General features: G+C 62.0%; 1 protein-coding gene across 2 annotated transcripts in view; it reads left to right on the top strand.

The window, feature by feature from the left end:
* Positions 1-10,253, top strand: part of Atcay (ATCAY kinesin light chain interacting caytaxin) — a 30,512-nt gene extending 20,259 nt beyond the window's left edge. Inside the window, exons 8-13 of one of the 2 annotated variants that reach the window (XM_046444258.2) lie at positions 463-549; positions 3,573-3,671; positions 5,842-5,877; positions 7,397-7,468; positions 8,047-8,079; positions 8,716-10,253. In XM_046444258.2, coding sequence (XP_046300214.1) covers positions 463-549; positions 3,573-3,671; positions 5,842-5,877; positions 7,397-7,468; positions 8,047-8,079; positions 8,716-8,725 — 337 coding nt within the window. In that variant the 3' untranslated portion in view covers positions 8,726-10,253. Of the gene's footprint in view, positions 1-462; positions 550-3,572; positions 3,672-3,853; positions 4,969-5,841; positions 5,878-7,396; positions 7,469-8,046; positions 8,080-8,715 lie in introns of those variants that run through there. The other variant, XM_046444259.2, reaches the window with a different exon arrangement.
* The last annotated feature ends 5,064 nt before the right edge of the window (positions 10,254-15,317 follow it).

Here is a 15,317-nt window from a genome sequence, read left to right as displayed (position 1 = left end):
CGGCTGGCCCCCCTGCCCCTCAGTCCTGCCCATCCAGGAGCCTGTAGGAAGGTCCTACGGGGCGGGTCCCTGCACGGGCTCTGCCCCTGGGTGGCTCCTCCTCCTCAGTCCCTCCAGCGGCAGCGGAATCAGAGCCCCCTCCTTCCGCAGGAGGAGCGTCCCCGCCTGGGAGGACCGTTGTCCCTCAGAGGAGGGCGGGGCTGTTCCACCTCTTGCCCACACACCCTGCGCCCAGCCCCGTGTGAGCAGAGGCCACCCTGGGCCCTCACCATCCAGGACACTGGATGGTGACAAGTCTCAGCAGCTTATGCCTTGCCCACCGGGACCCCTTGCTACCACAGCGGGTCCCTCCCAACTCAGCTCTCTATGGGCAGGCCACCAGAGCCACGGGGCCAGGCGGTGGCCCTCCCACCTCCCAGGGCTTGCCCCGGGGCCGACTGGTCTCCTGTGCCTCCCACACAGACTGCGGAAGAACCTGAAGTCCCTGATCATCGTCCACCCCTCCTGGTTCATTCGCACCGTGCTGGCCATCTCCCGCCCCTTCATCAGGTAAGGCAAGCAGCCAGCGGCTAGTGACAGGCAGCGGTGGGTTCCACGGGTGTGTCTCTAGCTGCTCGAGAACATCTGCTGCCCTTGCCTTGACCGGGCTTGCCAATGCAAAGATCCCAAATCCAAAATCTAAAGCGCTCGCTCCTCATTCAGTGGAATGAGACTGCGAGTGGCCATCTCCATCCCGACCCCGGGACGCTTCTCGGTCAAAATGCAGCTTCACCAAAAACGTCTGCACAAGATCCCCCTCGGGCTGCGTGCCTGGGGTGCACAGGAAGCACAGAGAATTCCGTGTTTGAGCCCCTCTGAAGGATCACACACTTTATATTTGTATGAAAATATTCCAAAAATGCCTTAAAACTGGAGTCTGGAACACTCCCCTCCCCGCACTTGGTATTTTCGTTTGGTTTTCCGCACTGCGGTGGACCCAGAGCCCCCGCCCGGCTGGACCCCAGCCTTCTTGTCTTATTTTAGGACAGGGTCTTGCTCAGTTGCTCAGGGCCTTGCTGAGTCGCCCAGGCTGGCCTTGGACTCCCGATCCTCCTGCCTCAGCCTCCCAGCCACAGGGAGGACAGCCATGGCCACTGTGCCTGGCCCCACTTCAGACCTCCACATGTGCGTGCGGGCAGGGTGTGGGCCCGCAGGGGGACTGGCAGCCACAGCGGCTCCGCAGGCTGAGCGCTACCTGAGAGGCTGCTGTCACTGCCCCAGTCTTGGGCACAGGGAAACCGAGGCCCGAGAAGGGTCAAGAACTCACCGAGAATGACACGGCAAGGCCACTCGGGAGGCGAGCCTTGCTCCACCCACTGAAGAACCTGTGTGGGCCAATGGGTCCCCCGGACAGTGTCACCCAGCCAGCCCCCTCCACGCCTGGGACCCACTGGGCCGTGAACCACGGGGGGGGGCTGTGGCCCAAGACTCACTCAGGGGAGCTGCTGTGATCAGTCCCCGTCAGTCCAGCGAGAGATACAGATGAAAACCCGAGAGAAGATGAGAGGAGGCCCCGGAGAGCCCACGCAGCCCGTGTCCCCTCTGGGGGGTCACTCGGGGACCCTCCTAACTCTCCCAGCAATGGGGCACCCAGGATTTTTGTCGGGGGCCCATGCACACAAGGCAGAACCCCTGTGGGGCTGACCTTGGCCAGACTCCAGCTCCGCCAGGGTCCCACGAGTCCCATCTTCAGCAGGGACCATGTGTCATCACTCACGGCCCCCAGTCAACAAAGACGCTCCAGAGCCCACGGGTCACCTTCCTCTGGACTGTCCGGACCCGAGCGCCGCAGGTCTGCTGAGAAGACGCTTAGTGTGTTAAATGCCCCTGACCCCGGGCGATGTCATGCAGGTTTAATTTACTTAATTCAGACACTGAGTTAAACAAAGGTCCTGAGCTCCCTCAGTCTCATGCTGAGACGCTCTGGGGGAGTTAGGGGGGCTCTGGGGGAGCTAGGGGCCGGCCCTGCCCCTGCGCCCCCAGCTCAGGTCTGCCTCAAGGGCCTGCCAGGGCCCCTCCTGGGGCTGATCCACACACGTTTATTTGCATATCATGCAGATTGCATGTGTATTAGCATATTATGCTAATGTGTTTATTTTCTGTTGAGCAGATCACGCTGATGACCAATTTCCCCGAGGAAGGCCGAGCGTGCCCTCCAGGGTGGGGGCCTCGTGCCCGCCCTGCTCCCCACAGGCTGCCTTAGCTGGGCCTTTGCCTTTAACATGGGCAGTTCTGTCACTTTGGGTTTCTTTTCCTGGGTCTCTTTGGGGGCTCCAAAGAGATCGTGGGCGCAAGAGTTCCCCAGGAGAAGCCAGGAGCCCGGAATGGCAGCTGCAGGCGGCCGAGCACCCACGGTGCTGAGGACCCGCTGTCCTGTCGGGGCAATCTGGACTGAGCGCCTGGCCTGGGTGGAATGTCCCCCAGTTCCCTCAGGGAAGGAGACTCGGCTCCTGATGGTGGGATGGCACTGTGTCCCTGTCACTGTGAGGCTTGTGCCGGCCCGGGGAGCAGCTCTAGGCTGTAGCGCTGACTGACGGTCTAGGACTCTCCGAGGAGCTGGGGGAGCGCATCGAGATGGCCGGAGTCGCGGCCTCTCCAGGTGCGGTGGACCTTGGCCCTATCACACCGGCTGCTGGGGCCTCTGGTCCTGGGACACTGCGCTCCACAGGGACACTGCTCCAGGGGCTTTCAGATTGCAAAATAAATCTGAAGTTTGTAGAAGCGTCCTCCTGGCCCCGGGACACAGATGGCCACTCAGCAACGGCCAGGAAACATCTGCATAGGTTCTGCTCCTGCCCTGGCCCTGGGCCGCCGCCGGCCACAGCGTCTTCTGTCCCCAGAGTCCTCCAGGAAGCTGAGCCGTTTCCAGGGGACGTCCAAACACAGAAGCCCAGACACAAAGCCCTGCGGCTGCCAACCTGGGCCAGGCCTTCCTCCTGCAGCCCAGTTCTCAGTGACGACTTTGCTATGTCACCTTGAAAAGTTTCATGGCATTTCTTAAATTTAGCTTTAATTAAAGATAAAAAAAAAAGAAACAAAGATTTGAGCCCCGCGCTGCCAACGAGGTGCCTCCTGGGTTCCTGCAGCCAGAGCCCAGGCTCCAACAGGAAGCGAGCACTGTCCCCAGGACGGGCTGTGACAGCTGGCACATGCACTGGCAGACCGGTGACCGGAGGCTGAGGCAGGAGGATGCAAGGTCAAGGCCGGTCAAGGCCAGTCCAGGCGACTTAGTCAGACACCATCTCAAAATAAATAAATAAACAGGGCGGGGGCAGCTCCGCAGTGGGCTCAGCTCCCAGCACTGAAAAGGAGGAGGAGGAGGAGCAGGCGGAGGCCTGCGACCCACTTCCCAGGCCCGAGTGGCTGTGCGTGGTGCCCTCGCGGGCAGCGCCTCCGAGGAAAAGCATCCCTGGGGAAATCGGCCGAGGAGCGAAAGCGCTGGAGTCCCCAGCCCGTCCCTGGCTGGGCAGTGCTGGGCTGCGGGGAGGGCCTCCTGGGCTCTCTGGGCACTCAGACGCCCCCCCGTCCTGCAGCGTCAAGTTCATCAGCAAGATCCAGTACGTGCACAGCCTGGAGGACCTGGAGCAGCTCATCCCCATGGAGCACGTGCAGATCCCAGAGTGTGTGCTGCAGTGAGTGTCCCCCACGCCGCCACCGCCCCACCAGCCGACCCGCTGGGAGGGGGTCCCCGCCCCGGGCTCCCTGCCCCAGGCTCTGCTTCCTGGAGCCCCTGGGGTCCGGCCAGGTGGGGGGGGGGATGGGGGGGGCGAGCCACGCGTCCTGCCCTTTTTTTCACTAAGAATGATGTCAACAGGTCCCCAAGGCTCCATGCCACCCAGCTCTCCTCAGCATCAGGTTCAAAACTGTGGTGAACCCACAGACCACGAAATTGACCACGTTGCCCGTGTCCAAGCACAGCTCAGGGGCACGGGACAGTCTCGGGCTGAGCGGCCGTCCCCACCACCCCCTCCAGAGCTCCCTCGTCCCCCAGGATGGAGCTCTGACCCTCCACACCCGCTCCCGTCCCCCCAGCCCGGCTCCCACCACGCTGCTTCTCTGCGGCTCTGAGACTCCAGGGATCCCCTGGGGTGGAGGCTGCCATGTGTCCCTTGTGTGTGGCTTGTGTCACTGAGCACCGGGTCCCAGGTCCGTCCCGGGCAGCAGGCATTGGGTGCCCTTCCGCTAAGACCGAGTGACACCAGTGTGTGGCTGGCCGCACCCTGAGCCCCACTTTGGTGGGGGCGTCGGCCTCTCCACCCCGTGGCTGCTGCGACCTGGACGTGCTCCCTGGAGACCCCACCAGCTCTCACGGGTGGGCCCAGCAGTAGACTCGGAGGCGACTCCGCGTCCAGCTGTTGAGGGACCACGGCTCGGTTCCCCAGCAGCCGCCTCATGTCCCCTTCCCACCGGCCACATTAAAGAATCCTGATTTGTTCCTGCACCTCAAAGGAACCGTCACAATTTGTCCTTCCCTGAGGTCACACGGTGACCAGACTGTGAGTCTAGAAAGCCCAAGTTGTGGCCCAGCGCTGGCAGGAAGCAGGCCTTATGTGTATCAGCTCCCCATATTTACATTTTGGTCTCTGTTCAGAATATATTTTTGCAACCTAGACATTAATAATTGAAAATGCATCAAAGATTTGGGGTGAGGCTCAGTGGTAGAGCTCACCTGGCCATGTGTGAGGCCCAGGGAGCATCTCCAGCACCATTTAAAAAAAAAAAGGTAGCTATGAAATTCTATATGTATATATTGTACCAGGAATTGAACCCAGGGGTGCTTAACTACTGAGCCACATCCCCAGCCCTTTTTTAAATATTTTTTTTTAGTTGTAGATGGACACAATGCCTTTATTTATTTGTTTGTTTTGATGTGGTGCCGAGGATTGAACCCAATGCCTCACATGTGCTAGTTCTCAACCACTGAGCCCCAGCCCCAGCCCTTTTTTTTATATATTTTATTTAGAGACAGGGTCTCACTGAGTTGCTCAGTGCCTTGCCATTGCAGAGGCTGGCCTTGAACTCAGGATCCTCCTGCCTCAGCCTCCAGAGCTGCTGGGATGAGAGGCGTGCACCACCGCGCCTGGCTCCTCTGCTCATTTTTATAAATAAAGTTTTTTTAAAAAATATATATTTTTTTTTAGGTGTAGATGGACACAACACCATACCTTTATTTTTATGTGGTGCTGAGGATCGAACCCGGGTCCCGCCCGTGCTAGGCGAGCGCTCTACCGCTGAGCCACAATCCCAGCCCCATAAATAAAGTTTTATTGACATGGTGGCACACCCCTGGGTCACCAGTCACTTGTGACTGCATTTCTGCAGTGGTGGCCCAGTGGGACAGTCAGAACAGACTGCCTGGGGCTTGAAGCTGGGAACTCGCATTCGGGGCCCTTCACAGAGAACGACTGTGGAGCTGGATGTGGGTCCTGCCTCCCGAGCATCCGGGGCCTTGTGATGGGAGGGTCCTGCCCAATCGCTGGTGGCAAAAACCAGTCAGCCAATCGCCCCTCTGTGCAGATGCCGGACTCGCCAGCGGAACAGACCCTCCCTGCTCGGGGTCTTGCAGGCGAGGCGCGGGGCAAGGTGGCCGCTCAGGGGGCTCCTTATTGCTCTGCAGCCCGGTGCGGGCAGCCACAACCACAGGATTCTTTCTCTGCCCCAAACCAGAGGGCTGGGGTGCGTCTCGCATGTGCAAAGTCCTGGGCTCCAGCCCAGCACAGAGAGCGCGAGAGGGTCACTCCCCAGCAAGAACCCTCCCCCTCGGGAGAGCAGGCTGCGCCCAGCTCGGCTTCTTTCTTTCAGGTACGAAGAGGAAAGACTCAGAGCGCGGAGAGAGAGGTGTGTGCAGAGCCCTCGAGAGGGCTGCCGGGGCGGGGGCTGCACGGGGCTGTCATTCGAGGGGTGGCCTCTTGGCTCTGGCTCAGCGGGACCCAGGAAGGTCCACGCTGGGCTCAGGAGAGGGCTTTGAGGTGGGCCAGAGTGGCTTTAGGGAAGTACTTGGAAGCACCTTGGAGGGTGTTCTGGGAAACCAGGAACAGCGTAAAACCCCTGGGCGGTGAGGGTGACCAGAGCTCACGCTCAGCACAGGACCCTGGCTGCCCTGGTGCTGAGCTCTCCCTTTGCAGAGGGAAGGCAGGCCTGCCCCTCGCCACACACATGCACAACCATCAGCAGTGTTCACAGAATTCCAGGAATGTTTCAGCCCTTCCCACTTATAGAGATCTCCTGGAGGCTTTCACAACCCCTGAGAGTTGCCTAGGGAAGCTCAGAGAGGGTAAGGCACCTGCCCGAGGTCACACAGCAAGTCCATGAGAGAGCTGGGGCTCTTGGTGGGTCATGACAGGCTCAGGGAAAACGGAGGTAAATATGACAGAGTCCTGGACCAAATAGCAGAGGACAGAGACACCTCGCTGGGTGAGGAAAGGATCCCAGGTAGGAGTGCCCTGGGCAGATGGGGAGGGCAGGTGGCCCAGGTTCTCCCCCTCCCGCCTCTCTCCTCCCGCCTGTCCTTGTCGTGATTAATAGACACGACATAAAACCGACCCCTGCCCCTGTCCAGGGGCACAGCTCAGGGCAGGGGGCAGACCCAGAGCCATGCACCCTCTCCAGGGCTCTCCGTCTCCCCAGGCTGAAGCTCTGTCCCTCCACACCAGCTGGGGTCCCCCCACCCGGCGCCCACCAGGCCACCTCCCGTCTCAATGGCTCCAAGGCTCGGGCACCTCCCAGGAGGTGGACACCACGTCCCAGGTCCAGTAGCAGGGGTGGCAGGTAGCAGGTGCCACCCTCTCCTCACGCCCCTCACATGGGCATGAGGGCTGTCCACATCCCTGCAGTCCACTCCTCTGAGCATGTCCCCACAGGGGGACTGTGGGTCACAGGGTCACAGGCCCCTCAGTGTGGCCCCTGAGGCCCCTCCTGCCGACTCTCCCCTGCTACAGCCTCCAGCGCTGCGCGGCCAGCTCCTGGCCTGCCCACAGTGCTGCCCCGGTGTGTGGTCACCACCTGTCCTTGCCCCTGACCTTCCCCTGTGAACTGTGCTGCCCAGTCCTCAACTGAGAGATGGACAGGCAGACAGCACCCACACCCACGTGACCGCAGGTGCCACAGCGTCTGTGGAGGAGCAACCCAGGGCCCCTCCCCAGGGCCCCCAAGGCAGGGCCCAGGGTCTTCCTCCCCGGGGCCCCTCAGGCCCACTTCTATGGCTGCCAATGACCAGGACGCTCCCATACTGGACAGCAGTGCACCTGTCTCCACCCCGGGCCCAGCACGACTAGCCCTGAACCGTCCCCAGGCCACCATCAGCCCGGGCCAGACAGCCCGCTTGCCCATCTCGTCACCTGGTGCTCTCTGTCCACAGTGCGAGGCCCCAGCCAGAGTTCCTCCTGCCCAGGTCTGAAGAGAGGGCAGAGGCAGCGTCAGAGGAGGACAGGTAAGTGTGCAGGTGGCCACGGGGCGAGGGGTGACACCCACGGCTGCCTGGCCCCCAGCACCTGGTCTAGCCTCAGGGGCCCCGAGGGGCTCTTTCCAGATGGCCCTCCAGTGCCACAGGAGCCAAGCCCGGTGACGGGGAGCCGCTCACAGTGAGGTTGGTGTGTAGTAAGTAGCTCCCTGGTCACCTGTTACGTGTCTTCTGCCCTCGGAGCTTCCTGAGGTCAGGGCCCCCAACAGGGACCGTCCCCTCCTTCTCCCTGCATCAGCACACACCAGGAGACCAAGTTCTGCTCTCAGAGAAGGTTCTAGAAGGTGACCTTGTCAACGTCCTGGTGCATAGACTCAGCCTCCCCAGGCTTGTGAGCCCCGAGCAGCTTTAGGGGACTCATGGCAGCAGTGAGGGGCCTGGCCTGTGGCCGCACAGCCCCCACCCTGGCTCATCTGTCACCCGGCAGGTGACACCTCTCTGTACCAGACCAAGGCCAGGCAGAGTCAGTCCCCATGGGCCCCAGTCCTGACCAGGTCAGGTTCAGGCCCCAAACAGGTAAATGGCACTGAGTCTCCTTTTTCCCACAGGCCTGACCTGGTCACCGAGGATCAGGAAACGAGGTGGGTGTGACGCTGGGTGGTTGGTGACCTTTTCCGAGTGTTCTGAGTGGAGCCCAGCCTCGGGACAGCTGCACCACGGCTTACTGGGGGCGAGGGGTGCTGCCCCGGGAGTGCAGGGCAGTGGTCACCCAAGCCGATCACCCTGCCCTGTACGGCAGGGGTGCAGTCACACAGGCAGGTTGCTAATGACCAGGTGACATCACCGACCCATCACTCTTACGAGTCCTTCTTTTGCCTTTTTATACTTTTAAACGTGTCATCACCTTCAAAATCCCCAGAGAGTGTCAACTCTGCTGCTTATTGGTGGACAGATGATGATGTTGAAGGAAGGAGGACAGACAGATGGATAGGCGGGTGGTCAGTGGGTGGGTGGACGGATGGTGGGTGGACAGATGGGTGGGTGGACCCCTCTGTCCAGTCTGGACGAGGATCACAGTCCCTGGGACCTGTTCTGCTGGGGCACCAGGAGGGAGGCTCCTGTCAAAGCCACATGGGTAGGTGGGTGGCAGGTGACCTGCCTTGAAGAGCAGAAGCCACTCCTGCTAGAAAGGCTCTGGGGCTGGGGGGGTCATTCTTCTGGACCCCACCCACGGGGAAGGGCATTCTCCACTTTAGCTGGCCTGTGTGTGTCCCCAGCATGTCCTGAGGTGGCTGAGCGTGGAGAAGACAAAAGAAGATTCCAGATGCCAAGAAACCCGACAGACGCCCTCCAGCCCGCACCTGCTCGCCTCGTCCCTGTCCCCGGCCGGCCCTGTCCCCACCCACCTCTGAGCCCCAGCCTCTTTTCAGCTGCTTCAAAACATTTTATTTTATTTTTTTAAAAACGAGGCCGTGCTAGAGTGTCCGGAGAAGGTCCGGCTCTCGGCTCTTCCCACTTCCAGAGGGCCCTGGTGACCTCTGCCCCTGCCCCAGGCCCTGAGGCTACAGGACACCTCTTGCTGTCCTAGCTGGCCCTGGCCAGTGCTGGGCACAGGCTGAGGTCCCTGTGTCCCTGACGTGGTCCAGGTTGGAGCCACAGACACCCCGGCTCCCTGTTTTGTCCGGTGCCTTTCCTTTTGGAACGTGGCCCCCGCAGCCCGGCCTCAGGCCCGAGGGCCAGGCCTGGGCATCGCCTGACCTCAGCCTCACTTCCCAGTTCACACCCCTGGATTGTCATTCGCCTTGCCCCTGTCACCTCCAAGGACACCCCCTCTCCCTGGGAGACACTGAGCTGATCGCATGAGACGGCGCCTTGTCCGGCGGCGAAACCCACCGGCCTCAGTCTAGAACCCGCTCAAGCCCCTTTAACTGGAACGCCACGCCACCGGGCATCCAACCAGGACCTCCTTCCAAGGGGACAACTGTGCCCCCTCCCTGGCCTGACCCCCGGGCCAGGTTGGGACACACCCCAGGCTTCCCACTGAGGACAGAGGCTGAGAAGCCAGCTCTGCGCCAGGCGGGTTCTGGAAGTGCAGACCTGGGAGAGGAGGCTGCAGGGGGAGGCCGGAGACGGAGGCTTCTGAAGATGGTGGGAAATAAGTCCCAGGGTGCTGAGCGGGGGGGCACCCGCGTTCCCAGCTCGGACCTGGTCCTCCTCCAGGGAGCTGGGGTCTGGCGGGTGAAAGACGGACAGACCTGCCGGGGCTAGGCCTCAGGAGGTTCCGTGAGCCCAGGACCCGCAGTGTCTGCTGTCTGCGGAACGTGGCCGCCGCTGGCCCTCCAGGACTGGTCTCTGTCCCTGATGAACCCAAGCAAAAGTCCAGCAGGCACCTTCCGAGGCCCCTCCTCCTGCCTCTGAGTGGGCGCGTCAGCAAGTGCCATCGATGTCCAGGTGACCTGGCCAGGTGAAACGTCCAGCGGGTGTGGACCTGGCCCAGCAGGGGCACTGTGGTGGTCAGGGCCGCTCGGCAGGGCTGCACAACGAGGTGCCACGTGGGACAGTGGCCTCGGCCTCCTGTCCCACACGCCAGCATCTCCCACCTGGGGACGACGGAGCTTCTGAGGAGCCCTGGGCCTGGGAGCCCGTCACGAGCGACTGTGCTGTGCCGGGGACACTCCTGGGGGACACCCACTTCTGACCTAGGGAGGCTGGACCACGGGGGATGGAGATGTTTAAGTCGCCATTTCCTAGATGTCAAATAAAGGACGAGGACAGTGATGGTGTCCCAGGACAGACATGTCACCTGGGGCCTGAGGCGGCCTCTGCCACGAGACAGGCCTCTGTCGGCTGCCCCCAGACCCTGCTGCCCAGGGCCATCCCTCACTGACCACACAGGGCAGCCCTTCTTCCCACAGCACCTGGTCCCGGGGCTCTGCTGGTGGTCCCCGCGAAGCCAGAGCCACAGGAGGCCCTGAAGGCCCCGCGTCCCCACAGCCTGCGCAGGACAGCACAGGCCCTTCCGGGGAGGCCCCGGCAGATGCCACGCAGCCACCACGGCTCAGTCCGGATGACCAGGGCAGGCTGCCTGCTGTGACTCTCCTTGCCCATCAGGACCGTGACCCCCAAGCCTCGTCCTCACTGAAGACCGGGTTCTCCCCCAGTGGGACGAAGGAGCCAGGGACAGAACGGGCCCGTTCTACCCTCCCACAACCAGTGCCTACAGCGGCGGGCGACGGCGTGAGGGAGGCCCATCCGCCTCGTGGGGCCCCGGGCTCTGCCCAGTGCACCTACCGCCCCTCGGATCACCAGCAGCCACAGGCCAGTAGCCGAGCACCCCTGCCGGCCACAGCAGACCCTCCAGAGGGAAGAAGGCCCGGCGAGCGGGAGGCCGCATCTCCGGGGCCACCTGTGGCCAGGTGTGTCTGGACAGCCCCGTGCGCACGCCCTGTCCAGGACACGCTGCCCGGACTGGGCCTTGCGGTGGAGCTGCGTCTGGGGAGCAGCGTGGCCGAGAGGCAGTGGACCCAGGCCTCCTTGTCAGGGGACATTGGCTTCCTCTCTTGTGACCTGAGAGTGGCAGTTCGCACGTGCACCCTTCTGAAGGCGAGTTTTGTGATTTTTAACCACAGAAATGACCATGATCGCTGTCGTGATGTGAAGACGTCATCTCCATGAGCTCCGGGGGGTTTGTGGGACATAATAAACTATAACCTAGAAGGGAGGTCTGGCCTGTGTGTGTCCAGAGGGAAAGTGGGTCGCTGGCAGGTGCCATGTGGAGGGAGGAGCCCCAGAAGGCCCGGCTCCCGCGGGCTTCTGCTTTCTTGCCCATCTGCAGGGAGGCCCCCGAGGTGCACCCAGGGCCCCTGGCTCTGCTCTCTGTGATTCCAGGTGCTTTCTGGCCCCAAGCCTCTCTGGAATGAAACCAATTCAGTGGGTGAAAACAATCACAGATTTGGTGAGAAGGCCACGCCTGTCATCCCAGCCATGCCGGAGGCTGAGGCAGGAGGATACAAGTTGGAGGAGGCCTCCGCCTCCGCCTCAGCCACTTAGTGAGACTCTGTCTCAGAATAAAATAAAAAGGGCTGGGGTCGGGCGCAGTGGTGCACGCCTATAATCCCAGTGGCTTGGGCGGCTGAGAAAGGAGGACCGCGAGTTCAAAGCCAGCCTCAGCAACCGCGAGGTGCTAACCAACTCGGTGAGACCCTGTCTCTACATAAAATACAAAATAGAGCTCAATCCCTGGTACCAAAAAAAAAAAAAAAAAATGGCTGGGGACACAGCTCAGTAATGGAGCGCTTGCTAGCGTGTGTGAGGCCCTAGTTCCATCCCCAGCACCAAAAATGATGATAATAAATACAGCAGCCAACGTGGGTAACAGCTTATGATCCACCTCACACAGCCCCCATGTTACTGAGAGGAGGAACGCGAGGCAGGGAGAGGTGACATGGTTGGCCCAGGGTCACACACATGGTGAGGAGTGAGTCTGAGGTCTGACCCTCTCCCACCTCCCGTGGCTGTCCCCTCCCTCAGCGGGAACCTGCAGGCGTCTGCTGGCTGCAGGACTGAGGGGCTGGGCCTCTCCCAGGGTCCGAATGGAACCAGGCCCAGGACTCTGGGTGACAGAGGTACCGAGGCAGCAGTCACACATCTCTGCCAGGTAGGGGGTGGGAACGGACAGTGTGGGCTCACCCTGATGACCATCCTGGGACGCTGGGTGAGGAGTCCCCTGGAGTGCTGGCATTGCTGGGCCAGGTGTGGGTGCCCGGCAGCAGGTGGGGGGGCTGCAGGGGTGGGGGGCCAACCAGGACCAGGCCTGGAGGCAGGAGGGGCTGGGGGAGCCTGCAGAGCAAGGCGGAGAGGGGCCCCGCGGGGGGCCTGAGCGTCAGCCAAGCTCAGGACTAGGCTGTTTTTGTAATTGAGGTGAGAATCACACAGCCTAAGAGTGACCTTTTTTTGTACCCGGGATTGAACGCAGGGGAGCTCTACGACTGAGCTCCACCCCAGCCCTTTCTTATTTTTACTGCGAGGCAGGGCCTCGATAAGTTGCTGAGGCCGGCCTTGAACTTGTGATCCTTCTGCCTCAGCCTCCCAAGTGGCTGGGATGAAGGCGCGTGCCACGGTGCCAGGCAGAATCAACCCCGGGAGCACGTCCGGTGGCACTGAGAACCTGTACAACATGCAGCCATCTAGTTCTGGAACATTCTCAAGCACTCCAAAAGGGGCTTTGGGCCTTGGTTGCCACGTGGCAGCTGGGCAGGGTGTCTGTCACCTCTGAACTCCAGCAGGTGCCCAGTGGGCAGCTTTGCTCCTTTCATGACCAGCACCCTGCGAGCCGCCCTGTTCTGAGAGTGCCCACGGCCCAGCTCCCAGGCACAAGAGGGGGCCAGTGTCCTTCGGGGGTAGTTTTAGTTGTGGTTTTGTTTTTTGTGGAGCTGGGGGTGGAAGCCAGGGCTTTGTGCAGGGGTGGGAGGGACTGGGAGCCTGGGAAGCCATGCCAGGTCCCGGTGAGCTGCCATGGCCCTGGAGGACGAGGTCGGGAGGGCCAGGCCTGGCTGAGCTGGGGGCCCAGCAGCCAGGAAGCTGGGCCCTCTCTGGCTGCAGGTTGGAGTTCAGGGTCTCCGTGATGGGAGGCAGGGTAGTGGAGGGCTAGACTGGACATGAGTCATCCTGTCCGTCACCGTGACGACTCTCGCCAGGAGGGCTCATCACTCATGATGACGCCAAGAATTTGGTGCCCTAAAACATCTAGCAGGAGCCAGTGGGGCGAGGTCTTCAGTCAGGTCCGCCCAGCACGCAGGACAGGAGATGCCCACGCCGCCTCCGCCCCTCTCGCTGGCCTTTCTGCGGCACCTCACAGCGCCACCCCTCCAGCTTCGGTGGACCTGCGCTGGCCGTTACTCCTACAGGTCTTGCTCAATCCTTTGTTGGGGATACCCCAATAGTAACATTGTTACAACAAGTGACCTCCCACCGAGGGCTGCAAACCAAAGTGCAGGGTGGGCGGGTTGAGCTCCCTCCCAGGGCTCCAGGGGCGGGTCCTTCCGGCCTCTCCCTGCGGCTGGGGACTTCTGGCATCCATTGGCCTGTGGACACATCACTACTGTCCCCACCTCCACTGTCACCTGTCCTCCAGATCTGCCAAGCTTCCCTCTTATAAAGCGCCTTGTGATGACATCTAAGACTCAACCTGGGGTGGCCATGTCTGTCATCCCAGTGACTCAGGAGGCTGGGGCACGAGGATCATAAGGTCAAGCCCAGCCTGGGCAACTCAGCGAGATCCTGTCTCAAAAAAAGAAAGAAAGAAAAAGGCGAGGGCTGGGGGGTGGGTCGGCGGCAGAGCACTTGCCCAGCGTGTGTGGGGTCCTGGGCTCCGTGGCAGCAACAAGGGGAAAAACCGTATGAAGGTCAACACCAGCTTCCCAAACGCGGGTGTGCCCAGCTCGGCGCAGGCCCGAGAACCCTGCAGCTGCTGAAAACACTTCTCTTGTCCTCCGTGCCGCGTTGTCCTCCCCTGCCTCCAACAGCAGCCCGCCGTGGGTCAGAAGCACCGCGGGCCGCCTCCCACCAGGCGCGGTCGGGGCTGTGTCCAGGGAGGGGCGGGACTCGGGCAGCGCCGCGGTGCACTGCGCGTGCGCGCCGCAGGAACGTTACCGGTTTCCACACAGAGTAGGTCCTCTTCCCTTCTAGGGACCGTGTGGGCAGTAACCGAAACCCAGCCCGGGTCAAGCAGCGAGGCCGGTTTCTTCTTGGCCAAAGAACGGGAGACGCCTGGGCGGGCTCCCCGGCTCCCAGGGCAGGGAGCTGCGCGCTGTCCCGTGCGGAGCGGAGCGCGCCCCAGAACTCGGCGCCGCCTCTTTTGCTCCCTCCCCGGTCTCCTCGGTCGTCGTCTGTGACTGCCCACTGTCGTGGCACGGGAGGGCTGGCCTGGCCAGGCAGAGCCTCCCGTGGCAGCTGACCTCTGCGTGGTTCGCGGGGCTGAGCGGGAAGCGGCCACCTCCGGCACAGGAAAGGCACCGGTGGCACCTTGGGTGGCACGGGCCCCGCCTGCAGGAGAAGAGCGTGGCTGGCCCTTTTCCCCTAGATGACAGTCCCTCCCTCACCGGCCTCCCTGAGCTCCATACAGCTGCGGTGCGGCAGGGCAGGTCCCTCCTGAGCTCCAGGGAGGGTCCACTCCGCCGCATCCAAATTCTAGAGTCCCCTTCCTCATCTTCAGAGCCAGACCCGGCCTTTTTTTTTTTTAACTTTTCTCCACGTTTTCAAATTCGTGCATCACAGTTGTCCTAATGGTGGGATTTGTTGTCACCCATCAGCACACCAGCCTGCCTTTCCCACCTCCTGCCATCTCCACCCCCCTGCCCCTGACTGGCAGGAAAAGGTCCCAGGACCTCGACATTCACATACAGCACTTAACCACTGAGAAGGAACGGCCTGGGCACACTCAGAGCCTTCTTGGTGGGACCAGCCCCACGTGGACTGCAGGGCAGGGCACCACAGGGCAGCTCCCACCAGGACCGGGAAGCAGAGTCCACCACCTCCCGGTAGTGCCCAGCCGAAGACCAGGCCTCCCCTACAGGCCTCTGGGGACATTCCAGACCCTGTGGTCTGGGCCAGGGAGGGGCTGTCTGGCCCCTTGGGTCCTCGTGGCCTTCCACACATGGAAGGTGGCAGGCTGTGCCCTGGGGCAGACCTCTGTGGGGCCCAGCCAGGATCCCCCCCCCTGCCTCTGACGCCCCCTCCCCCAGCTGGGCCCCCATGCCCCCCCCCCCCGCTGGGCAGGAGCCCACTGGAATCTGCTGGAACTATTCTGCCCTCCTCACTGCCTCCTGCCCCCAACTCCCTCCTGGGCTCTGAACCCCACTTTTCCCTCTGTTGGGTTTAG

This window comes from Marmota monax, unplaced genomic scaffold (genome assembly GCF_021218885.2).
Source record: "Marmota monax isolate L192 unplaced genomic scaffold, Marmota_monax_Labrador192_F-V1.1 WCK01_AAM20220418_F8-fsc00102, whole genome shotgun sequence".
Classification (NCBI taxonomy): domain Eukaryota; kingdom Metazoa; phylum Chordata; class Mammalia; order Rodentia; family Sciuridae; genus Marmota; species Marmota monax.
This window is presented reverse-complemented; position numbering and strand designations above follow the sequence as displayed.